This window comes from Macaca mulatta, chromosome 7 (genome assembly GCF_049350105.2).
Source record: "Macaca mulatta isolate MMU2019108-1 chromosome 7, T2T-MMU8v2.0, whole genome shotgun sequence".
Classification (NCBI taxonomy): Eukaryota; Metazoa; Chordata; class Mammalia; order Primates; family Cercopithecidae; genus Macaca; species Macaca mulatta.
The window spans coordinates 6,539,882-6,566,016 of record NC_133412.1 but is presented as its reverse complement, the minus strand read 5'-3'; the positions used below and the strand labels follow the sequence as shown (position 1 = coordinate 6,566,016).

General features: G+C 47.0%; 1 protein-coding gene and 1 long non-coding RNA gene across 2 annotated transcripts; both read right to left on the bottom strand.

The window, feature by feature from the left end:
* Positions 1 to 1,483: 1,483 nt before the first annotated feature.
* LOC100430266 (golgin subfamily A member 8J) lies at positions 1,484 to 10,094 on the bottom strand. Its single transcript, XM_077938784.1, has 18 exons — positions 9,960 to 10,094; positions 9,757 to 9,816; positions 9,493 to 9,573; positions 8,601 to 8,639; positions 8,288 to 8,335; positions 8,115 to 8,199; positions 7,910 to 8,019; positions 6,796 to 6,882; positions 6,583 to 6,690; positions 6,303 to 6,390; positions 5,710 to 5,924; positions 5,374 to 5,442; positions 3,950 to 4,025; positions 3,426 to 3,517; positions 3,116 to 3,216; positions 2,936 to 3,033; positions 2,690 to 2,845; positions 1,484 to 2,563 (listed from the first exon to the last, which is right to left on the bottom strand). The coding sequence occupies exons 1-18, from the start codon at positions 10,092 to 10,094 to the stop codon at positions 2,382 to 2,384; spliced, it is 1,830 nt and encodes a 609-aa protein (XP_077794910.1). The 3' UTR covers positions 1,484 to 2,381.
* A 311-nt stretch (positions 10,095 to 10,405) lies between these two features.
* LOC114679306 (uncharacterized) lies at positions 10,406 to 24,535 on the bottom strand. The gene is made up of 3 exons (XR_013395470.1): positions 24,223 to 24,535; positions 16,293 to 16,341; positions 10,406 to 10,525 (listed from the first exon to the last, which is right to left on the bottom strand). It is a non-coding gene; the product is annotated as an uncharacterized LOC114679306 (long non-coding RNA).
* Between the last annotated feature and the right edge of the window lie 1,600 nt (positions 24,536 to 26,135).

Below are 26,135 nucleotides of genomic sequence, written 5' to 3'. Positions count from 1 at the left end.
TCTTTATCATTCTGCACCTGGGTTTATCTAATGTATTGATACATTCATACAATTCGGAAGAGTCAGTTGAAGTCACAAGGACCCAATATTTGCGCTCTTTCAGTGAATGCAGGCAAATCTGTTATTCCATCGGTAAAATCCTATTGTTGCTCTCCTGTTAGAATATCATATTTATAAAAGTGTCATGAGGATGCCAAATGCTAAAAATGGAGATGGTCTAGTAACTAGAAATCCCCACCCCAGGGAGCACACGTACATATCTCCCCACATCCTAACACTGTGATGTGTTTTGAACACAGACATTAGAACCTCATGAAGTTTTAACTGTTGATTCTTTGCCAAGCATCATCAAGCTATGATTTAGGGAATATGTGACTGAAATTCATTCATTCCTCATGCATAGGCACAATCACATAAATATTGCACAAAATATGTCCCTAACTGAAACCGAGAGGTACAAAAACATATTTCACTCTTCGTAAAGAAGTTTGTGAGGAAATATACCTGTGATTGTACAGACACGTTTCCTGATAATACATTGACATTCACAAACAGTAGATTGCACTGCAGTTTGTAAACATTTTAAGTTGCATAAACTTCTCCTTGATTTTCAAAGCTAGTATAATACTGTCTACTAAAACTCCTTTTTGTTTCAACTAAGTACTCTCACATATATTAGTTTATAATAATGTTTGTTATTAATTTTTAAAGTGTTTTCCATTCAAGGAAAAGAAGTAAATTCCTATGTCAGAGTAACCAAGGTGTTTGAAGAATAGGTATTAGCCAGAGAGGTCTAGATGGTAAAATCAATCTTCAAGCCTCAAAGAAGCTCTGTGAACAGACAGGAATGCCAGGTGTCACACAGCTTTCCTTTAATTCATTCTTGACTAGAGCCTGTATGCCTGTTCCAGGGACATTTAAACTCGTAAAGGATTTCTTATGATCTTTACTACATACATTAAGAAGAATGCCAGCCAGCACCCTTTTGTGTACTGGGACATGTAGTCATGTGATTAAAACAGGTAACATGAACTCTGATTTTCAAATGTATTACAGATACAAATTCTCTAAGCCAGGAAAGGTTTTCCACATCCACAGTCAATCATGGGAGCCTTTCATTCCTCAGAAATAATCCCTTTTTAGGTCATCAGAAGAGTACAACTGCTGCAGCTCCTGATGCAGTATCTTCATGAGCCCAGAGCACACACGAATCCTAAGGAAACTGCCATAGTACAGCGCTCATTCTTGGCGCCGGAACAAATGAAACACACTGTATCCCGCACATTCCTGCCGGAGCAGGCCACTGTCCTCTTCTGTGAGATTTAAAAAGCTCCCCCAAAACGTTATTACTCCCATCACCAGTACACAGAAAATGGGGGAAAGGCTGTTTCCAGTTCTCAGACTTTAAACAACTCTAATGTCAGTACTCACTGATTTGTTTTGTGCGACCACCACAGCAGGCGCCAGAGAAAAGGCAAGTAGGCAAAGTAAAAAGAAACTTTATTAGCTAGACAACGTGAAAGAAGAAAGGGCGAAGTTCACCGGTCTCCAGCAGTGGAGGCCAAGGAAGTCGCTCTGGCGTTCTGGGGAGAAGTTCCTGAGTCCGCATACGAGGAGGCGAGGAGGAAGTTCGCGCTGCCTGTCTGCCTGGAGCGGCTTTATGTCTTGGGCCTGGGAGTGGGCGGGCAGTAGGCCGGACATGGGCGGGTCGGGCCCTGTGGTAGGCGCGGCCAGGTAGGTTTCGGTTTCCTTGGTCGGACATCAGGTTGCACCTGCGCAGTTGACCTGTGTCTTTCCCAGGCTCAGGAAAGTTGGTGATGAAGAACCAGGAAATACGCCATCTTAGTCCCTTTTGTTCTTTGTTTCCCTCCTCCCTCCATCCAGACACTCACGGTGGCATATTACAAAGTAATCAACAGTGACACTTGGAGGTAAACCACATATTGAGCTAATGAAGAGCTCACTGTGATTAAGATTACATCAAACAATAGCAGAACATAAGCAAATTTTCTCTGAATTCTGTAATGAACATAGATGCTGCAATAACATTGAAAAAGCAAGGCAGCCTATTCCAAACCAGCGAGAACAGTTTTGTGCAAACAGTGGGTCTTTGTGTGTTTGAACTCCCACCACGTAACGGCAAACTCAATATACATGCTAATGACCTACAATTATGAAATTAAAACAGAAAAATGCTAAAGGATGCCAGAGTGAACCTCAGTGAAAGGCACAGAGACCCACTTTTTTAACTTTTTACAAATAAACTATAAATTAGAAACACAAATAATCATTCAAATGAAGGAAATGAATTGTGTAGGAGATTAACCCCGTAACTTTCTTTTTTAAAAAGGTCTTGAGCAGCTCTTTGATGATGGTGATGTTTATCTCCTCCTTCTCGGCAGCCAAGCCCAGCAACAGAACGGCACAGAGCGGCTGCTGCCCAAGCCTGGGTGCTCCTGGTGCTCCTGCGTGATGGTCTGTGCAGCAGGGTTGTTGTGGGGAGACCCCTCCGTGGCCTCGTGAGCTGGCTCCTGGCTGTCGGTGAGGCTCATGTCACAAAGATCTTTGGAGAGAGGGAGTTGGGAGTTTGGAGACAGTGAATGGGGGATCTGAGCACAGTGCAAGCCCCGCCCGTCCCCCCCCCGCACCCCGCTCCTGCCTGCCCGCCCCGCCTGAGGGCGCTACTCACCACCATGCTTGTGGGCATCCCCAGTCTCCTGGGGGGCTGGGGCTCCTGGACCGGGCTCCTCAACAGGGTTCTGGGAAGAGGTCAGGAGTTTGCTGTGCTCGTTGTTCTGGTCAGCATCAGCCGCAACACCATCTCCTGCAGGGCCAGCAGCTTCACCTGGAGGGAGGGGTGCTCAGCAGTCACACCGCTGCCGGCGCCCTTCACGCCCACCCCACCCCACCCCCGCAGAGATGTTGCACACGCTACCTTCATCTCCTCCCTGTCCTGGGCCAGCCTGATGATGTCCTCCCCGTGCTGCATCTTTGACACTGCCTCCTGGCTCATTTATAAGGTGACGAATTTTCCTGCAGGAGGACAGGACTCAGACGCTGGGGCCCCTCTGAGGGCCCTGCAGCTCCCCCTGCCGTGCCCTGACCTCCCACTCACTGATGGCATCTCTCCCTCCAGTAGTGGATGAACTGAACTTCTAGTTTCTCCACACGCTCCCTCAGGTCTGCCTGCTCCTCCAGGAGGTCCATAAGGCCGCTCTGGAGCCAAAATAATGGGGTCACATCTCGGCAGTGACCTGCCCCACCCCTGCCCTTCTTGGCCCATGCCAGCACTCACTCACCTCCAGCTTCTCCATGACTTCCCGCAGGCCCCGCTGGGGCTCCCCGATCACAGACTCGCCCCCAGTCCCTGGGGCTGGGACCACAGAGGAAGGTGGTAAAATGGGTGCGGGGGGAGTCAGGCTCACCATGGCCTCCCAGCTCTCCTGGTCCTCTGGGACGCTCGGCATGGGCCGAGGTCCCTCCTCCTCCTCACTGTCCAGATGTTGTCCTCCATCTCCTGTGGGGAGTGGCCAGAGGGCTCCTCAGACAACCCAATAAGGGAGGTACTGTGGGCCCAACTCTGCCTCCACCCTCACTGGGTAACCCTGAGCCAGCCCCTCCCCAGAGAGGAATGAGCTGCTGTTCTTTATTTTTATTTTTAAGACCCAAGATCTTGCTATACTGCCCAGGCACAGTCCCACTACCAGTCATTGTGGGAGTTCTGACCTGCTCCGTTTCTGACCTGGGCCAGTTCAGCCATCCTTAGGCAACTTGGTGGCCCCACCGCTCCCAGGAGGTCGCCATATTGATGCCGAACTTAGTGCAGGCACCCGGTCAGCATAATGACCAGCTGTTCTAAAGGTCTCTTCCAACTCCTCAATCCTATGCTGCTAACAGTCCCCCCTTCCTCCTGGGGCTCTCTCCTCTTCCTCTGAGTGGTCTCCCATACCTTCCCCAGGGAGAGCCATGAGGCTCAGTTGGTCCTGCAGCTGCTGATTCTGCTGCCTGGCAGCTTCCAGGTGCTCCTAAGGGGCCAGAAAAGAGTAAGGCGGCACGGAGTTTGCCAGGTCGTCCCCCTCATGGCCCCGTCCTCAGCAGGTCCCTCCCCTGGGTCTCCTAAAACTTTTGGTGGGCCATCTCGGCCACCGCTTTGCCCCAAGCTTCCTGCTGCTGCAGCTGGTTCATTAGCTGGGTCTGCTGCAGTAACTGCCTGTGCAGCGCCTCCTTCTCAGAGGTCAACTGCTGATAGGCGGCCACCTGCTGCTGATAGGTGGCCACGGACTGCTGCAGGTGACCCAGGTAATGGTCTGGCTGCTGCTGCAGACTCTGAGCCTTTTGGCTCTTCAGCTCCACCTGCAGGAAGACCCTGGGTGTGAGGGCACGTGGCTGCTGGCTTCCAGATTCTGGACTCATCAATAAGGTAGTGAGGGCACTGGGGCTCTGTTGTCTTCCCAGGCCCCTGGCCCCTTGCTCCAGGCCTAAGTGACTGCCTCCCTTTCCTAGAACACCATGCCTCCTTCCTCAGCCTCAAATCTCATACCCTCCTTCACCATTTGAACTGTAGGCCACAGACTGGTGGAAAAGCAGTGGGAGCCAGCCGCCATCTGCTAAGCGTGTTAGAGGCCTAGTGCTTTCCATGTATTATCTCATTTAATCCTCAGCACCTCTGTAAGGAAAATGCGAACTTCCTTTTGAAGTTAAAGAAACAGAGACTTAGAGATGCAAAGTACTTGAATCGTGACCAGTGGAACTGAGGCTGGAATCCGGTTTTAATCTAAGGAGCCTTTTTGTTTTGTTTTGAGACAGAGTGTCACTCTGTGGCCCAGGCTGGAGTGCAGTGGTGCAATCTCAGCTCACTGCAACCTCCACCTCCTGAGCTCAAGTGATTCTCGGGCCTCAGCCTCCTGAGTAGGTGGGATTACAGGCATGAGCCACCATGCCAGGCTACTTTTTTTTTTTTTTTTTTTTGTAATTTTAGTAGAGATGAGGTTTTACAATGTTGGCCAGGCTGATCTTGAACTCCGACCTCAAGTAATTCTCCTGCCTCAGCCTCCCAAAGTGCTGGGATTATAGGCGTGAGCCACCGTGCCTGGCATAAGGAGCCTCTTATCCCACTGCCTCTTCCCCTATGATTGGGGGGCTCTATGCCTCTAGCTGGGATGATGATGTCCAGACCTGGGAGGAGCCCAAGGCTACCCACCTCTAAAAGTCAGAGGGCAGGAAGCAAGAAACAGTCTCAGGACTGCCCTGGAGGGTGGTGGAGTCACCTCCCCCAGGCTGGAGCTGCTTCTGGCCTGGCACCTCCCATCCCCAGAGGCTGGTGCCCGCCTCCCAGGCCTTCTTGGATGGGGTGGAGGTTACCGTCTCCTTTACCTCACCCAGCTTTCCCTGTAGCTCCTCTATTTGCTGCTCCAAGTGCAGTGCGCTCTTGTTCTCGTTGTTCTGGACAGAGAGAAGCAATCAGCAGCCACCCACTGAAACTGGAGACCCCAGAACTTGGTGTCTGCCTCCCACGGCACGGGGAAGGGTGGAGGCAGGTTAGAAAAATCATCCCCTCTGTCCCACAGCCACCAGAGCAGGGCTCTGGCTCACAGGTGCCTTTAGAAGTAACATTTCACATGAGGGCTATGTTGCCCCATTTCACAGGTGGGGAAACAAAGGCCTGGAGGGCTAGGGAGGAGGATAGGCTCTGCAGGTGGGGCAATGCACCAGCTCCTTGACGCCGCTCTGTGGCTCGGGCAGCTGCTGAAGCCTCTCCTCCTGCTCCCGAAGCCTCTCCTTTAGTGTCTGGTTCAGGAGACTTACGTGTTGATGGTTTTCCACGTGGGCCTGGAGCTCTGCTGACACCCTCTCTAGTTCCTTCCTCAGGTGCTGCAGCTCCTCCTCAGCGGGCACAGCTGGGGGGTCCAGGGACAGGGGTTTAGCTGAGAAAGGAAGTAGACAATAAGGGCCTCTGGATTCTCCAAAACCAAAAAAAAACAACAAAATCCCTCCTCTTGGTGCACAGCTCCTCTCAGCCTCCCCAAACTTGGCCTCACTGCTAATGATTCCTCCCACCCGGATGGTAGCCAATCTTCCAACCACTTTCAGATGGAGAGCACTGTGGGTGGCTGACAATGGGCCCTCTGTGCTGATGGGGACACTGAGGCTCACACAGATGACAAGACTTGCCGTCTCCTGGCACAGACCTCTTTCCCTCTGCCTCAAAGCCCTTCCATCCACCCACCTCCCTGGGGCATTCTAAGCCCCCCACAGCCCTCTGATGCCAGGCCTGCTCCCAGGTCACACCAGCCCCATCTTACCCATCCGGTTCTTGAGTTTGGACAAGCTCCTCTCCAGCTTCTCCACCCGACGCATGTCATCCTTCTTCTCCTTCTTCAAGGTGTAAACCTGCCCAAAGCACAGGGGGAAAGGGCCCTGAAGAGAGGGGCTGGTGGCTGCCATCTCCCTCTCTGCCCCCACCTCCACAAAGCCCAGACCCATGACCACCTCTGGCTGTATATTACAGATGCCCATTTTACAGATGCCCAGAAAGATTCCGTGACCTGTCTAAGGTCAGGGGGCTGAAGGATCAGATCTCACCTCCTGTGACATTTTCTTCATCCTCTGCTGCCACCGGGCCCTCTCTCCTTTTAGATGTTGAACATATTCATCTCTCTCTAGATGGGCTTCTTTTAGCGACTCCTTCAACTGCAAGAATGGGCACAGAAGTTAGGAAGGGCTGTCACTGGTCCTCACCTGCTCCTGGCCACTTGGGGTCATCTTGCTTCCCTCCCTCCCTCTGCAAAACCCCACCTGTGTCAGCTGTGCTTTCAGAAGTGCCTGCTCCCGTGTGGACCACTCTAACTTCCACTCCATACGTGCTTTCCTGTGGCTCGAGGACTGGATGGTGAAGAGTGAGAAGTTTCAATCTGGGGAGCCTGGGCCATTCCACACAGTGCCCCTTAAAAGAGCTAGGGCTAGACTCAGTATACAACTCAGTCAGTAAACATCGAGGCATTTCCAAGCCCATGGTCTGGTTTTTAAAAGAACTCAGTAAAGTTGGAAGGGACAGGGAAAGAGATCGAATTTATAGCTGGCTAACAGAGGCCCAGAGAGATCACATAATATTGCTCTTGTTATTACTGTTATTACTACCACTGTCTGAACCTTTATGGAGTGTTTCACCAGGCACCATGCTAGCAATTCCCTTTAATCCTCACAACCACCAAAGGAGACAGTTACTACGATTCCCTCTATTGCGTAGATGAAAAAACATGGAGTATTTGAGGTTAAATGCTTGCCTAACATCACTTAGGCAGAGCTGGGATTTGAACACCCAGGTCTATCCGATTCTCTAAGCCCATTTTCTTGCTGGGGTTGAAAGCACAGATAGGAAGGGGAAAATTAATCTTTTGTTCAGTTTTTGACACGATGATACCTTTGCATAGTCCAAAACTCAGAAGGTACAGAAGGGAAGTATCTCCCAGCCACCTTGTTGCTCTCTCCCGAGTTTTTTTGAACTGTTGCAGACATGTTTTATGTATACTATCATAATATGTGCACACACACACACACGTTTCCTCTCTACAGAAATGGTATCATACTAAAGGTACTCTTCTGTACCTTCACAGAACAAGTACCCAATACCCCACCTAGGACTTGGCCAAGACCCCAGCCAGGTAAGGGCAGGGCAGGTACTTGGCCTCCAAGCTCTGCATCCAGTGTTCAGCCCCCACCGCGCCCCCCAACTCACCCACAGCAGCTGACTCAGCCCCAGGCTGCCTCTAACAACCACATACAAAAACAGCAAGAAATGGCCATGCTGCCTCCTGGGCAGGACACTCCATCCTGCAGAAGGGACCTAGGGGCTCACTCCTCCATCTGCGAAGCCGGGCTTCCAGGGGACGGGGCAGGTTGTTGGACTCACTGGGTTCGCCTTTTTCTTCTGTGTGGCGGTGACAGCAGAGAGAACCTGCTCCAACTCTCCTTTACGCTGCAATGAACATTGCAGGCGGTCGGCCAGATCCTTGGACTCCTCTGTAATGAGAGAGTTGAGATGGGGCCCAAAGGACTCCCCCTAAAGACCTGTCAAAGTGCCAGGCTGAAGGATGACAGGGCGCCCAGATTCCCACCTTCAAAGTATCTGAGCGAACGTTTCGCGTGAAACAGGTCCGTACTTAGTTTCCCTTTCTGTACGTTCAATGTCTGGATTTGAACCTTTGGGAGAAAAGCCAAGCAAGTGCTGGAAGAGAAGGAAAGAACCATTCCCCGGAGGACAGGAGAAAACTTCACACCCTCCACTCACCTGTAGCTCCCTTTCGGCTTTCTGTTTCTCATTGTTTGCCTTCTTTTCCTATAGGAAGAGGAAGACAGAGCTCTTACCAGGGGGAGGCAGAGGTGGCACAGCAAGAGACATGCCCCCAGAAAGCCACCAATGCCCCAGGACAGGCCCACCCATGGGACCAGGTTATCAGGGACCCTGTGGGGATGGGGTGGAATCTGAGGGGTGAGCCTTCTTCCCCAGGCTGGGAGTGGGCGAGATGAGACAGGGGCCTCTACATCTGAGTGCCCCCCAAACCCAGCCGTCATGTCGCGAGGAAAAAAAGAAATCACATTACTTCTTCCAGCTGATGTTCCACTTGTTTCTTCTGTTGTTTCTGTGGGGAGAGTCAAATTAAGGTGATGGAAGGTGGCTCCTCAACTCTATTCCCCAGGCCAGGAAGCGGTAGGCAGGGGCCAGGAATGGATTTTAAAGGCAAAGTTCTCAGACCCAATGGGAACACGAACTGGTAAACCCTCCTCAAGCGCCCAAGGACAGAGGATTCCGGTCTTTGTTGGTTTTCACCCACAGCCACAGAACTCAAAGTCTGAATGTGGAATCTCTTGAGAGGACAGGAACACAATCCTCTAGAGATGGAGTTTGAGAAAGGCCCCCCCTTCCGCCTGCTTGTGATTTAGAAAAGTGCGTTCATTCCATAAACATTTACTGAGCACGAACGGGCCAGGTACGGTTCTTCACAGCAGATATAGGATGGAAAAGGACAGTCAGGAGCCCTTGGCCCTGAGGTTCCCATTCTAGGTGGCCTTTAAATCTCAGACTCTCAGAGCTAACAGACACCTTTGATACTCACTACCTTCTCTGGAAACACGAGTCCAGAAAGGAGAGGCGGCTTGTCCAGAATCAAAGAGCAAATTAGGGTCTGAGCCACAGCAGAAATACGGGGCCCCTGACAACCAGTCAGGCTCTCACTCCCCCGAGAGGCAACCACCCCAGGGCGTGTGTAGCAAGGACTCGAGCAGGGGTGTGTGGAGAGGAGATAGTCGGCAAAGAGGGCAGCAAAAGAACAGTCATGCTGCGTGCTCTGGGGTCCCTCCAGGTGAGACCTGAGCACCCCAGCTCCCTATTTGTCCTTGGCACCAGGTCCGCCAGCCCCTTTCTTCAGGGCCCCAAGGGGAAACTGGAGCCCAGGATTGGCAGTGTGGAATCAGGAGACCCCACAGGACTCTTACCAAGGATTTGATGGTGTTCTTCAGTTGACTGATTTTGACGGACCTCGAGTCCAGAGCTGCTGCTAGTTCTTGGCACGGGCTCTGAGGCACATGCAGAGAGGAGGAGGTGGAGGAGGAGTCAGGGGAGAGGTAGAGAGAACAATCATTAGGGCTGGGGTGTGTGTGGGCTGTCTCAGCTGGCAGAGGGGCACCCAGTCCCCGCTGTAGGAAGAGGTTGGAGGATTGGCCTGCAGGGTCACTGCACCTCTGCCCAGAGCCTCTTACCTCCAGTTCCTTCAGGGGAGCAAATGATATAGGGCTGTCTCCGAGGATACCCGTTGCTGACTACAAGAGATGAGAGTGCACCTGGAGATGTTCTGTCCCCCTCAGTGTCAGAGCCCTCTGACTTCCTTTCTTCCCCATCAACTGGCAACATTTTCTTTTCTGCCTATCTTGGACCCTTTGTCCCATAACTCCTTTGTGCCAACTTCTCTCATGCTTTTTATCTCCCCACCATCCCACCCTGGGGCCCTTTCAGTGAATCCTGATGACAAGTGGCTGTTCTCATTGTCCTGGCTTCCCCTTGAGACTGGGGATGAGGAAAATCGAGCAGTAATGACCATATCCTGGGTGTCCTGGGTGTTTACTGCAGGCCATGTACTAGGGATTAGCATAAAAACAACAGTAACAAATCTCATTTAAACTTCACAAATGGAAGTCAAACAATAATACCACCTCTATTATACAGATGTGCAAAGAGAGGCCCAAAGAGCTCAAGCAACTTGCCCCAAATCATATCCCTAACAGATGGAGAGGCAGGATTCAAACCCAGAATTCTGAACCAGTACCCAACAGTCTATCCACAATCTTAACTATTACCCTCTACTGCCCCTTGTGCCCCTTGTCCCCAGGAGCGTGGTCAGCCAAGACTCACATCCCCAGGTGAGTGACAACCACCAGAAGTGGCTGTCTCAGGGACACTGCCATTTGTTTTCCCGTTCTTCTTCGCTCCTGCTGGACCACCAGGGCTGTTTCTCTGCCAGTATTCTTTTAACTGTGGGAAAGAAGAGCAGTAATACTCATGGGAACCATCAGCCCCTACAGCCACATCCTCCTTACAGTTTTTACAAAATACTCTATACACCATCTGATTTAATGACACCAACAACTGTACAAGGTGTTGTCACAATCATTTAGTGACTGAGAGGGATTGATATGGATAGGGAAAAAAAAAAGAAGAAGAAAAGAAAAAGGCGATACTGGAACTTTAAAACTCAGTCTTCTGACTCCAAGCTCTGGGGTTTTGCCAAGGATCAGCAGCTGCCAGGGACCAAAACCAGAGGCAGAGGTAGAAAACTAAACATTAAGTAGGCAGGAACTGGTTGCCATGTGGTTTAGTCATACATCCTCACACATCTGTTAGTGTGAAGAAGTGCACCAGTACCTCTCAAACTTTTTTTTTTTTTTTTTTTTGAGATGGAGTCTCGCTCTGTCACCCAGGCTGTAGTGCAGTGGCCGGATCTCAGCTCACTGCAAGCTCCGCCTCCCGGGTTTACGCCATTCTCCTGCCTCCCTAGTAGCTGGGACTACAGCAGGCGCCCGCCACCTCGCCCGGCTAGTTTTTTGTATTTCTTAGTAGAGACGGGGTTTCACCGTGTTAGCCAGGATGGTCTCGATCTCCTGACCTCGTGATCCGCCCGTCTCGGCCTCCCAAAGTGCAAGGATTACAGGCTTGAGCCCCCGTGCCTGGCCACCTCTCAAACTTTTATATCAATGTGTCCTCATGGCAGAAGGCAGCCTTTCTGTTAAATCGGGGAATTTATCAGAAAGAGGACAACCCAAACCTCATTTCAGAGAGAAGTCTGGTATACTCTTAGAAACCTATGTGACTGTCATCCCTAAGTACATTAATGTCTTTTCTCTTGATCTCAAGAGAATCAAGGGAACCTGATGCTTCAGAAAGATGTCCCATATTTATCCTGTGGCACTCAAAGTACTGCAGGATGAGGTAATATGAGGAAGATTCAAGCTGTCAAGTTCAGTTTCCCGAGATCTATTCCTCAGAAGATGAGCAAATCTCACTTCAGAGACCACTGACTGAAGGGCAGTCTGGTCCCAGAACCATGGAGAAATAGAATATGAGGTGGAGAACTCAGAAAAAATTGTTAAAATCTCTCTGGAAAGTAGAAAGCTGGGAGAAAACCAAAACAAAACCAATTCTCCCATTGCCACCCAGAGATACTGTCAATGTTTTGCGCTCACGGGGGAAGTGTAGGCTTTTCCCACTGTCAATGTCGATGTTAAGGGAGTGAGGCAGCCTGGAACCTCTTCCTCCTAGGTCCCATAGTCTCCATTCCCCTTGCAGCTGGAAATTTGCGCTATGACCAGAGGAACCAGAAATGGGGTGAGAATGCTTAGGGGACTGGGTCATAAGATCAAAGGCCGGTCTTCCAGTAATGACAGTTTCTAGGTGGATTGTGACATCACCACATTCTACTCCTCCAGGTCGGGGGGAGGGACCACATCAGTAGTGTGTCCGAGTCACTGCTCCACAATGGAGGAGGGAAACACAGGGTTGGGACCCAGGTCCTTAGAGACGCCAGTGCAAAGAGCCCAGGGAGGGTGACCTTGAGGTAGCAGGAGTGGAGGGCAGAGTCTGCAGCAGGAAGCCCCAGGAGTCACCAGCGTCCCAAAGTCCCGTAGTCCCAAAGTCACCCAGGGATGACTGGCAAGGGTGGGGCCTGGGGCTGGGGGACCCAGGTTCTTGGACACGGGAGCCCAAAGAGCCAAGGGAGGTCAAGCTTGGGGCAGCAGGAGATGAGGGCCCATTAATGGAGTGGGGAGCCTCAGGAGTCACCTGCCCAAAGTCACCCTGGGGTGACTGCCGAGGGCAGGGACAGGGCTGCTTGCTGAAGGGGTGGGGCTGACTGACAAAACTTTGGTGGGGGTAGCCCAGAGGCACTGGGGTGGGGGACCCAGTCTGGTGTGCCTCAGAAGTGGTATGGACTCTGGCAGGAGTCTTGTCGTCGGAGGGCATCTGTGACTGGGTTGGGGGGCCATGACCTAGTGTGTTTTTACCTTTTTCTTGGCTGCTGCCAATTTGCTCTCTCGAATTTCTCCTGCCATGGCAGGGTGGGGAGGGAGGCGGGGTTGGGGCCACATCAGCAAAATCCCAGCGAGCACTGATCAACACCTCCAGTCACCAACCAGGTTGCTGTGCGACTGAGCCAGAGGAGGCGTAACCAGGGCCCCAGTAGAATGCGGAATAGGGGTGTGGCCTTAATGCTCCAAGCCCATTGGTCAATGAGAAAGATGAAAGGGAAAGGGGGTGTGGCCAGACAGCAACATGGCCAGAGGGACCTGTGGCTCACAGGGAAATCTGCCCACGCAACCGCTGTCCCCACCCAGTCTAAGACGGGAAGAGGCCACCCACTCTGGGAGAGGGGAGGGGCTGGCTTTTGCTTTAAAAGCTTTAAAACTTTAAAAAATATATGTGTGTGTACTTTATATGTGTGTTTTTCAGTTTTTGTGTATGTATCTGTTCCTCCAGAGTTATCTTCATGACCCAGCTTCTATTCAAGGTCTATGATTTTGGCCTATATTTTTCATACAGCACAAAAATTACCAGTATTACGTTAACTGAGATACAGATCATATAAAAATGGAAAATCCATAGCATGCTTGATGGTTAATGAAGCAGACTATATTATTCAACATTCCAATAAGATAAAATAATCACAATGGTTTCTCTCATTTGGAAAAATGTTTCTCTTATTCTTCTATGTTATTGTTAAGATTTTTTTTTTCTTAAACAAAAGACATGTTTAATATCTGTAAAAACCAAAGCTTTTGGGCCAGGGGCGGTGTCTCATGCCTGTAATTCCAGCACTTTGGGAGCCTGAGGCAGGCGGATCAGGAGGTCAGGAGATTGAGACCATCCTGGCTAACACGGTGAAAACCCATCTCTACTAAAAGTACAAACAATTAGCCGGGCATGGTAGTGGGTGCCTGTAGTCCCAGCTACTTGGGAGGATGAGGCAGGAGAATGGCGTGAACCCAGGAGGCAGAGCTTGTAGTGAGCCAAGGTCATTCCACTGCACTCTAGCCTAGGCTACAGTGCAAGACTCTATCTCAAAACAAACAAACAAAACAAAACAAGGAACTTCTATTTCTCTCACTTTCTAATATTATTTTAATACGTCCTCCACGGATTTCACTAACACATATTTTAGACCTCATTCTGATCTCCCTGTCCCTGCCAAGCCCACCAACTTCTGCCCTATCAACTATCCTCATGTCTCCCTGTGTAACATACTGACTTACTTTTTTCAGAGAATCATCTAACCAATTAATTATTTCTTCTCATGTCTAATCCATCCACTGAGTCTCTTATTTCAACAATTACATTTTTAATTTTATTGTATTCAGAGAGAGTGTCTCACTCTGTCACCCAGGCTAGAGTGCAGTGGTACGAACCTGCAGCCTTGGCCTCCTGGGCTCAAGTGATCCTCCCGCCTCAGCCTCCTGAGTAGCTGGGATTATAGGCAGGTGCCCAACACCCAGCTAATTTTTTTTTTTGGTGGTGGTGGTGGGGTATTTTTTGTAGAAATGAGTTCTTAGCATGTTGCCCAGGCTTGTCTCCAACTCCTGGGTTCATGCCATCCTCCCACCTCAGCCTCCCAAAAAGTGCTGGGATTTCAGGTGTGTGTGTCACCATACCCAGCTATGTATTTTATTTCTGTAAGTTCTATTTCATCCATTTTCCTTTCAGGTCTTCCTCATCATTTCTGGTGGTCTTACTGCTTGCTTAATTTTATGAATGAATTTGTATATATTTATATATATATATTAGATTTCACATGTAACTATTTTCCCACAATTTTAATATTTGAAGTTTGTGTTCTGTATCTGATAATTCCAAAAACTACAGTCTTTGGGAAATATGTTATTCATTATTTTTAACAATTATCAAACATGTTGGGTTGACTACTTGAATGTTATTATTTATCTGAATTCATAGTTGCCTGCTTTTAATCTTTGGCAACCTATAGGCTTCAGTTAGAGAAAACTTCCCTCAAAAAGTGTCGGTGTCTGCTTTTGATGAGAGCTGTGGATACAACTAACATAAGCCCACTTTACCACCATGCATAATGCTGACATTCTCTTAGATTCTCTAGAAAAATCTCAGGATTACACAAGGTTTTCAAATTTGCCTCCCCAAACTTCCTCATTTATACACAGGAGACTAGACTGCTTAGTATTGTTGGTGACTCCCTTCCTCCTACCCTGGAAAAAAACAAAACAGATCTCTCATCTGAATGTGATCACAGACTAGGAAATTCTGAAGGTGAATAACTGGAGGCTGTGGGCAGCAAGGAAAGACAGGTGTCTTTCCTGACCACAGAAATAGGTCCGAAGCTGCCCTGAAGGCTGTGTGCTCCAGCATTTCTATTTAGCTCAACAATCAGTCCCTCTGTAAAAGTGAACAGAAGCTTCTTAGAGCACCATGTTGCCTTTAAACCAAAAATTATTGCTAAAAGTCATGGTCATGGTAAAAAAGCTATGGCTTTGGAAGGCTTTCTCGGTAATGTCCTAGAATTAAGGTTACAGCCTGCATTTCATGTTAACTGAACAGAAAACCGGCCTGAACAACATCCTTCTGTCCCATGGCGTGCTCTCAGCTCCTCTCGGTTGGGCCTTGGGCAGCCAGACTGTCTGGTTTTAATCTTTGCTCTGCTGCCTGTGACCTTGAATAAGTTACCTACCTTCAGTTACCTCATCTACAAGATGCAAATATTAGTAATACCCTCTTCTTAAGTTATTAAGAGGATTGAAAGAATTAATAAAAAGTAAAAATTAAAAAGACTTGGTAAGCATAGGCACAGAGGGGGAAAAAAAGTAAAAATCAATCCATAAATAAAAAGACTAGTGCCTAGCACGTAAAAGTTCATCAGGAATTAATTCCATAATATGAACTCAATTTTGCAAAACTTCAAAGTACATATAACTTTTAACTTACTAGGTATACATACCAATAATAAATTTACAACTGTAGCCATGTTTGCCTACAGTAAATATAACAAAGACTAAACAAGCAGGTACTAAATCATTAAGTGATTATCAGTTAGTATCTTCAATTTTCCTATACTTCTGTATTTTCTATAGATCGTCTTTGCAACAAGAAGAAAACAAACCAAATGAATGAAATGAATTATCTCAAAAAGAATTAAATCAAGACAGGAAGAAGGCTCACAAAGTAATACAAAATATATCTTATGGTTTATGTAAAATTCTTAAGAGAAGTACTCTTTGCTCCAAGCTGCACTCTGGCTTTGCCTTTGAGTCAGGAGGCATTTCTTTGAACAATGACCAATTATCGAGTAGGCACTGCTTCATCCCTATAGGAAGAACAAAACATCTCTAGAACACAGCAGCATTCCTGATTCCCACTTGAGAAGGCCTAACAAAATGGCATATGCCTCAACAGCAGCAGATCGGTGTTTAAAGTCTGGAGTCAAGGGGGAAAAGTAAAATTGGAACATTTCTAGTATCTCACAAAAAGCAACAAACCAATTTTCTAAGTGCCCAACACGAGCAAATTAGAACCTTAAATAATGGTCACTCTTAATGCCTATCCTGGCATAGATTCAGCACCAAGTACAATCTCATTTTTCTGGTTTACCTTTTTCATCCTTGAAAGTAGGAGTTATGAAAAAAAAACACTAAAATTTCTTTAAGAGAACCTTCTACTTACAATCTAACTTACATAATCAAAACACTCTATTGAGGGTGAAAATTGGGTATTATAAGAAAATAATCACCTGTTTTGTGAGAAGTTTCATGCATAATGCTCCTCCACCCAATACACACCTTAAAAAGAAAAAAGAAAACATACAAAATTATCTCGAGAATTATTCCTGCTTAAAAAATGTCTACACGTCATTACTAAGAAAGTATGCACACAGTAAAGATGAAAAGAGAACATGCAAGCATGAACATAATTGTTAGAGATACAGGACTATGGGTAACTTAAAAATTCTATTGGTATTACTCTCATGTAATTGCTCTGAAATTGTAGTCAATTGTTTGAAATGGCTCCTGGAACAAAATAGTTTGAAATTTTTGTGATGTCAAAAACTAAGAAATTAGCCCTAAATGTTCCAAAGAATAGGGGCAGAAGAACATGTTCCCTTAAATGGCATTGGAGTATTCTTTTTTTTTTTTTTTTTTTTTTGAGACGGAGTCTCACTCTGTCCCCCTTGGTGGAGTGCAGTGGCTGGATCTCAGCTCACTGCAAGCTCCGCCTCCCGGGTTCAGGCCATTCTCCTGCCTCAGCCTCCCGAGTAGCTGGGACTACAGGCGCCCGCCACCTCGCCCGGCTAGTTTTTTTGCATTTTTTAGTAGAGACGGGGTTTCACTGTGTTAGCCAGGATGGTCTCGATCTCCTGACCTCATGATCCACCCGTCTCGGCCTCCCAAAGTGCTGGGATTACAGGCTTGAGCCACCGCGCCCGGCCTGGAGTATTCTTTACAACTCAACTTTCTTTCCCATCCTGTGATGGCCAAAAGTTTTTCCTCTGACAATGGCATTGACCTTACCCTATCCAGAATATGAACATCTGCATGGTTTCATGGTTAAAACTGTTTTTACTTATTCTGTTGTGAGAATCAAATGGTTCAGACCATGCGGGACTTCTCAAGTCCTTTCTATGTCTGAAGACTGTTTTCTGAACCCAAGACAGCTTCTGGGGATGTACCAAATCTCCCCGTAGAAAATTATTTAGATCAAGATGTTTTAACCATAACTTTTTCTCAAACAAAATAATTTCATTTCTCCTTTACTGTTATTTTAAATTTCAAAATACACAGATAGCATGCCTAAAATAAAATCAAGGGGATGACAGTTTTAGAACACAAACTGTGGTAATTTTGAAGACACAAAAGCTAACACCACTGATTAGGTCTATGTGGACACGAAGTCCACCACAACCTGTTCTGTCCACCGGGTCTCTGCCCACCTTTCCCTTGCCTGAGATTCCTTCTCCTTCCTACCCTTCCAAATGCTGCATTTCCCCCTGGAAGAGTTGCCAAGACCACTCCAGCCTGCACATCTTCCATTCCAGCTAAGCAAAGGCATCCTTGCACTGACTAAATCAAATTACTCTGTAGAGAAGGCATCTAAAAACTTCTACTGTAGACCATTCATTCACCTTAATAATTGTTATCGTGACATTATTCAATAATAAAATGAGGGAAAGAAGTCCTCCTCACTCCCTTATCCTGGAGAATCCAAGCCAGTGTCTTTCCCACTTGCTTTGCCCAAACCCTGATACCTTTCGAAGTAACAGTTTAATGGAAAGGAAAGAAAATCTAAAGAAAAACGCTCCAAAAAATTAAACTTGGGCAAAGAATCATGGGATTAAAAATTTTTACTCTTTGTGTGTTTGATTTCTGAAACACAGAAATCTATCTTCCACTCCTTAAATCTGCCACTGGGCTAAGAGAGTATTGTAAAGAATGTACACTTACTGATTTAACAGAATTAGGACCTCCAGGCACTCACTGAGATTTTGCTTCCACAACCACTCAAAGTCCAGTCATTAGTTAATGAGTTAACACCACACTTGGTCTTCACATTTTGGAAATGCTGACGGCAGACAGGGACTTGTTTTGGGAAAGGAAGTATACAGTAGACATTGCTACCCATTACCCAGCCACCACCACCTTTCCTTTAAAGTATCCCACTCTTCCTTTAAGGTTGCAGAGTCTCAGAAAGTGGGAAGAAAGGAAGTTTTTGCATTTTCAGGTCAAAAGAAAGTACATTTGTACAACCACATAATACCTCTGCAAAGGTTTCTTGAAATATAACACAAGACAGAAGTACTTCTAGCACCTCCACAAAAAGTAGGATAAGTAAACTTTTCCTCAATATACACTTTCAGCAGCATCGACACCTAAAAGTGGTCGACTCTACTACTGTATTAAGTTACATTCATTTTGTCAATATGTGTTCCAAATTCCTACTGCTCTTTGTCTCTGAAGGGTTCCTGCTGAATATTGAAACAGTTCAATAATACTAGGGAAAAAATTCTTAATAATCAAAGTAAGGTTCACCTAAGGATAATAAGCTACATATACAGACACAGTCAGATTTCAACTTTAAAAAAAGTTGAGTTGTCAAAGTTGTACAACAAACACTATCCTAAGCTTAGGCTCTTCTGGCATTTGATTTATAATCTCTGTAAAGAAAAGCCAGTCAGAAAATGGCACATTTTGTATGATTCCATTTATATGAAATGTCCAGGATAGGCAAATCTACAGAGATAGAAATTAGATCAGAGGTTTCCGGGATCAACAGTGTGGGAGATGGGTATAGGGTGTGACTGCTAATGTGTATGGGGTTTCTTTCTAGGGAGATGAAAATGTTTGGAAATTGGGTAGTGGTAATGTTTGCATAACTCCAAATATACTAAAAACCACTGAACTGTACACCTGAAAGGGAGGCTTATCATATAAAAACCATATGACAATAAAGCTGTTAGTTTAAAAAATGTTTGGCTATGTCAAGACATAAAGAAATAGCGTCATACCTAGAAGATACAGGATATAAAATACATGGAACAAAACTGCTCAATAATCTGTCTACAATCACACAATGTTTAATCTTTACCCTGACTAAAATTGCAAGCTTTGTATTTTATTGGTATTTCTCGGTTTTTACTTCTTCCTAAGTCAGTCAATAATTCCTCCTCCTCATTTAATTGTTGACTACAAGACCCAAGACATTTTGATTCTGCCGCCAATGAGGTTCATATTTCATTCCTCGTTCCATCCCCAGGACTACCAAACCAGTGTATGTTCTCCTCACTTCACTATAAGACAACAGTGTGGCCCTCAACTACTGTCACACTCTTCAAGGCTCTGTGAGGACAATGTGTCTCATATTCTCTTCTGCTGTCACCAGATTATTCTCAGACAGTTTCTTTACTGTTACTTCTCTGTTTCTCAACCAGTTACACAGAAAAATGAATATCCAGGGATGGTGTCATGTGCCTATAGTCCCAGCTACTCAGGAGACTGACGCAGCAGGATCGCTTGAGAATGGGAGGTTCAGACTGCGGTGAGCCATGATCATGCCACTGCACTCCAGCCTGGGCAACAGAGTAAGGTTGTCTAAATAAATAAATAAATAAATACATAAATAAATGTGATCTATCCATGCCATGGAATATTATAATATTATCAGCCTAAAAAAGAAAGAAGTCCTATCACATGCTACAACATAGATGAACCTTGAAAACATTATACTAATTAAAATGAGCCAGTCACACAAAACCAAATAGTGTATGATTTCTCTTACATTAAGTTTGACATTAGTCAAACTCATAGAAACAGAAAATAGAATGCTTGTTTCCAGAAGCCAGGGGATAGAGAAATGGGGAATTGTGTAGTGGGTATAGTTTCAGTTCTCCAAGAGCAGCAAGTTCTAGCAACTCGTTATTCAACAACATGTATATACTTAACACTACTGCACTGTATACTTACAAATGGTTAATACAGCAAATTTTATGTTGTGCCTTATCAGCATTTCTTTTTTTGGGGGGGGGCGGCAGAGTCTCACTCTGTCGCCCAGGCTGGAGTGCAGTGGCATGATCTCCGCTCACAGCAAGCTCCGCCACCCAGGTTCATGCCATTCTCCTGCCTCAGCCTCCCGAGTAACTGGAACTACAGGCACCCGCCGCCACGCCGTGCTAATTCTTTTGTATTTTTAGTAGAGACGGAGTTTCACCGTGTTCATCAGGATAGTCTTGATCTCCTTACCTCCGGATCCACCTGCCTTGGCCTCCCAAAGTGCTGGGATTACAGGAGTGAGCCACCGCGCCCGGACTATCACCCTAACATTTTTAAAAGAAGGGGCTTGTGATTCCCTTTGTTGTCATCACCCATTTTTTACTTCAGCATTTTGAACTTTAGGTTTTCTGTAGCTGTTTTCCTGAGCCCTGGATTTACTGGCTCAGAATGTCTCCACCACCTTGTAACAGCAGGTAGACACTTCTCAGCATCTTATTGGGCTCTGTGTGCTTGATGCTTAAAGTGACATGGAGACATGCCACTTGCTGAGAGGCAAAGCAAGGCAAAAGGTGACTGCCTTCCTGGCATCGATGAAGGCAGAGAGAAGGGATCGTGGAGGCACAGAGCTTAAGGCAGAAGCAATAAACAAGGGTTGCCAACAAAAGAACTAACCCCTCTCCTGGCAACATTTGCAGGTGTTTTCCACACGGCCAGTGCATTTCACAATGTGAGCGCTGTCCAGCACCAAAGGGAATGGCCAACGGGCATGGAGCAGCCTGCAGCGTCCAGCACCCAGGAGGATGGCCAGCAGGCATGGAGGAACCTGCAGGGTCCAGTTCCAAGGAGGGTGGCCAGCAGGCATGGAGCAACCTGCAGCGTCCAGCACCCAGGAGGAAGGCCAGCAGGCATGGAGCAACCTGCCTGTCCCAGGAAAGCAGGAGTCACAGGACACAGCTGGACCCAGGTAGGCATGTATATTAGTTTCCTGTGGCTGTTACAGCAAATTACCAAAAATTTGGTGACTCAAAACAACAGAAATTTATTTTCTCACAGTTTTGGGTAACAGAAGTCCAAAATCAGTACCAGTGGGCTGAAATCTAGGTATCAGCAGAGCCAGTGCTCTCAGGCGCTTAAGGCAAAATCCATCCTTTGATTTTCCAGCTTCTGGTGGCTGCTGGCATTCATTGGCTTGCAGCTCCACCACTCCGGGCTCTGCCTCCGTGGTCACATGGCCTCCTTCTCTTCTGTCTGAAGTTAAATCTCCTTTATCTCCCTAAGGAAGCATGTGCCAGGATTTAATGCCCCTTGAGACAAACCAGGATAATCTCTCCTAAAGATCCTTAACTTAATCATACCCGAAAAGATGCTTTTTCCAAATAAGGTAACATTTACCGGTTCTAAGAATTAGGACTTAATGATTAGCTCCCACTTATAAGTGAGAACACGCAGTATTTGGTTTTCTGTCTCTGTGTTAGTTTCCTTAGGATCATGGCCTCCGACTGCATCCATGTTGCTGAAAAGGACATGATTTTGTTCCTTTTTACAGCTTCATAGTGTTCCATGGTGTATATGTGCCACGTTTTCTTAAAAAGAGATTTATGCGGCAATATTCACAATAGCAAAGACTTGGAACCAACCCAAATGTCCATCGATGATAGATTGGATTAAGAAAATGTGGCACACACAAACCATGGAATACTATTCAGCCATAAAAAAGGATGAGTTCATGTCCTTTGTAGGGACATGGATGAAGCTGGAAACCATCATTCTGAGCACACTATTGCAAGGACAGAAAACCAAACACCTAGCATGGTCTCACTCATAGGTGGGAATTGAACAATGAAAACACCTGGACACACAACGGGGAACATCACACACTGGGGCCTGTTGTGGGGTGGGTGGAGGGGGGAGGGGTAGCATTAGGAAATATACCTAATGTAAATGACAAGTTAACGGGTGTATCACAGCAACATGGCACATGCATACATATGTAACAAGCCTGCACGTTGTGCACATGTACCCTAGAACTTAAAGAATAATTTTAAAAATGGAGATTTATTATGGGGTCGTGGCTTACATGATTATGAAGGCAAGAAGCTGTCATCTGGAAACTGGAAGACTAAGGAAAACTGGTGATTTAATTCTGTCCAGTTCAGAAGGCCTGAGAACTAGGAGAGCTGATGGTGTCCATCCCAGTCCCAGGGGAGGAGAAGATGAGATGAGATTTCCCAGCACACGCACAGAGGCAGAAAGAAAGGGGCAAATTCCCCCTTCCTCCTTTTGTTCTACTCAAGCCCTCACCAGGTTGGATGATGCCCATCTCCACGGGGCCATCTACGTTACTGAATCCACTGACTCAAAGGCTAATGTCATCTGGAAACACTCACAAACACACCTAGAAACAATGTTTAATCTGAGCACCTGTGGCCCAGACAAGTTGGCACATAAAATTAACTTTCACACTGTAATCCCAGGACTTTAGACTGCCAAGTGTGGCGGATCACTTGAGACTGGGAGTTCCAGGCCAGCCTGGGCAACATGGCGAAACCTGTTTTTTTTGTTTGTTTGTTTGTTTGTTTGTTTTTTGAGACGTAGTTTCAGTCTTGTTGCCCAGGCTGGAGTGCAGTGGGATGATCTTGGCTCACTGAAACCTCCACCTCCTGTGTTTAAGTGATCCTCCTGCCTCAGTCTCCCAAGTGGCTGGGATTGCAGGTGTGAGCCACTATGCTTGGCTAATTTTTTATTTTTTTACTTTTTTGGAGGAGACGGGGTTTCGTCATGTTGGTCAGGTTGATCTCAAACTCCTGACCTCGGGTCATCCGCCCGCCTCGGCCTCCCGGGGTGCTGGGATTGCAGGCATGAGCCACCGCACCAGGTGAAACCCAGAATGGAAAAACCAAACAAAAACCACAAAGATTAGCTGGGCCCAGTGGGCTGCGCAGGTAGTCACAGCTACTCTGAAGGCTGATGTAGGAGGATTGCTTGAGCCCAGCCATCTAGGTGGTAGGGAGCTATGATGGTGCTGCTGCACTCCAGACTGGGTGACAGAGAGGGACTCTCTCTCGAAAACAGAAAGGGGAAAAGAAAAAGAAAGTAAATAAAACTGCTAAATCAAGGAACAGCTTGACAGTATATTATTGAGAGAAATAGAGGCAAAGGTTAGCAGACACCCATGTTCACTCAGTGGGAACTGCAGGTGTTCCCTGGACAGGAGGCTGCTACTTTTCCAAAAGAAATCTGTTATTGACTACCGATTAAAAAATACACTGTACGTTTGTTACAATATAGAAATAGCGAAACTTTATATAGCCAAGATCATATTCCAGCACTGCTCTAAGACTTTTCCTGCTCTGAAATAGCTACTGTTGTTACCTCCATTGTAGAGAAAACAGATGCCAAAGCTTGTTGTGAAAGAACCAAGGAAACTCATTATGCAATTGACTTGTTGTAAGTTTTGGACTTAAAGGTTCTTCCTGCTCTGCTCCTACATTGCCACACTTTAGATAACATCTCTCTTAAAATACTGGTCCTTTCTGTATTTGGATGGACTCCTCTTGGAATTTGAAGTTTTTTCTTGCAGTAAACATTTGGTCATAAGATCATCTGTGTTTTATGTCAGTTTAAGTACCTCTTTAGACATTGTTCAGTTAGAAATCTAAATAGGAGCTAACATTGTATGTAACAGTTGCTTACAACCATTTTTGTCTGATAATACAAATATAAATCAGTGTTATTACAAATGCAGGCTGGGAAGGGAGGGAATATATGCAGAGAGAAAAGTCCCATCTCTGCTTGGAGTTCAGCACTGGGTCTCCTCCCTTCCTTGTCAAGGCTGCCACAGTGACAGAAGCACACAGGGCTGCCTTTTAGTGACACTTGCTGGGACAGACCTGGCACAAGGGATTGCAGATTTGCATGGTTCCTGGCTGCCTCTGCTAGCCTGACTCAGCAGCCCACTCCACTCCATGCTGAGCTTGGACAGCTCAGGTTTGAAAAATTTCCCCTTCCCTTGGACCAACCACCATGTTTCGGCAAGTTGCCCAGGCTGCTCTTAAACTCCTGAACTCAACGGACCCCCCACCCTGGCCTCCCAAAACTGCTAGGACTACAGGTATGAGCCACTGTGCCTGGCCTACAGCAAAATGTGTCTGGAACTTGTGGGTTCTTGGTCTCACTTACTTCAAGAATGAAGCCACAGACCCTGGTGGTGAGTGTTACAGTTCTTAAAAATGGGGTGTCCGAAGCTTGTTTCTTCAGACTTTCAGATGTGTTTGGAGCTTCTTCCTTCTGGTGGGTTGGTGGTCTCCCTGTCAGGAGCTAAGCTGTAGATCTGCCTAGTGAGTGTTACAGCTCTTAAAGCTGGCCTGCACCCAAAGAGTCAGCAGCAGCAAAACGTATTATTGCAAAGAGTGAAATAACAAGGATTCCACATTGCAGAAAGAGACCCAAGAGAATTTCCTGGGATTGCCTCGGGCAGCCTGCTTTTATTCCCTTATCTGGCCCCACCCACATCCTCCTGACTGGTCCATTTTACAGAGAGCTGATGGGTCCATTTTAAAGAGAGCTGATTGGTCCATTTTGACAGAGTGCTGATTGGTAGGCTTACAATCCTTGAGCCGGACACAGAGTCACAGAGTGCTAGTCAGCTAGATACAGAGTTAGCTAGATACAGAGTACCAATTCGTGCCTTTACAAACCTTGAGCTAGCCACAGAGTCACAGAGCGCTAGTCCTCCGAGTCTCCACTAGGTTAGCTAGATACAGAGTACCCATTGGCGTATTCACAAACCCTGAGCTAGACACAGAGTGCTGATTGGGGCACATATGACCCTCTGGCTAGGTATAAAAGTTCTCCAAGTCCCCATCCAGTTCAGAAAGCCAGCTGACTTCACCCAATGGATCCTGCAACAGGGTTGCAGGTGAAGCTGCCCGCCAGTCCCCAGTGGCAGCCTGCACTCTTCAACCCTTGGGCTGTCGATGGGACCGGGCGCCACTGAGCAGGGGGCGGCACCCGTGGCGGAGGCTCGGGCCCAAGCTGGAGCCCACGGCAGGGGGAGGAGCTCAGACACTGCAGGCTGCAGGTCCCGAGCCCTGCCCCGCCAGGAGGCAGCCAAACCCCACGAGAATTTGAGTGCAGTCCCAGCAGGCCAGCACTGCACGGGGACCCGGCAGCTCCGTATGCAGGTCCCACGGAGCCCGCGCCAGCACCTGCAGGAACTCACACTGGCCCGTGAGCACAGCCCGCAGCCCCGGTTCCCGCCCACACCTCTCCCTCCACACCTCCGGGCAAGCAGAGGGAGGGGTCTCCGGCCTCAGCCAGCCCAGAGAGGGCCTCCTGTGGCGGGTTGAAGGGCTCCTCAAGCGCCTCCAGAGTGGATGCTGAGGCCGAGGAAGCGCAGAGAGTGAGGGCTGCTAGCACATTGTCAGCTAGCACTGGGACTACAGGTATGAGCCACTGTGCTGGGCCTACGGCAGACTTTTTAAGGAATGTGTGTAAGCTAGATGACTCACAGGGTTGCCAGTTCAAACCTCACATGGAGCAGATAAGCAACTGTGCCAGGCCTACAGCAAACTTTTTAAGGAATGTGTGTAAGCTAGACTCACAAGGTTGCCAGTTCAAACCTCACATGGAGGAGATAAACAATTAAGAGTTTTGGCTTAAAACTTTTCTCCTGCTCCCAGAAAACGAAAGGTGGTGTTGTCATTGTTCTTGGTCAATAAAGCACTTATTACACAAAGAAGGTAATAGGACATATCTGAGAACAATCTGTTGAAATGTAGCTGAGATTACAATCTGAAAAACTGAACAGAATTCCAAAAGAAAGCCGTGTTATTACAGCATAGTAAAATGTAATATAAAGTGTCCCATGTGTCTGAAATGTAATGTCTCTGAAGTAGCTAGGAATTTTTGTAGCTCCAACAACCCATTCTACCACATAATCATTGAGATTGCAATTAGAATAGTTACTAAAAATTTAACAAACAAGGAAAATGGAACCAACAGAAAACTATACTAGGTTAATTTGTAGAGAAATGATAACTGCATAGTTTCTTTTAAAGAGACAGACATTATTTTAAGGATTTTTACATTGA

Bases quoted from the DNA above. Each gene is read 5' to 3' on its own strand.
- LOC100430266 (XM_077938784.1), bottom strand. From the start codon at position 10,094: ATGGTCATTACTGCTCGATTTTCCTCATCCCCAGTCTCAAGGGGAAGC. The intron at 8,640-9,492 runs GTAAGAGTCCTG...CTCTCCCCACAG, and splicing joins AGAACACCATCAAATCCTTG to AAACAACAGAAGAAACAAGT. The intron at 3,217-3,425 runs GTGAGCCTGACT...TTTTGGCTCCAG, and splicing joins AGGAGAGCTGGGAGGCCATG to AGCGGCCTTATGGACCTCCT.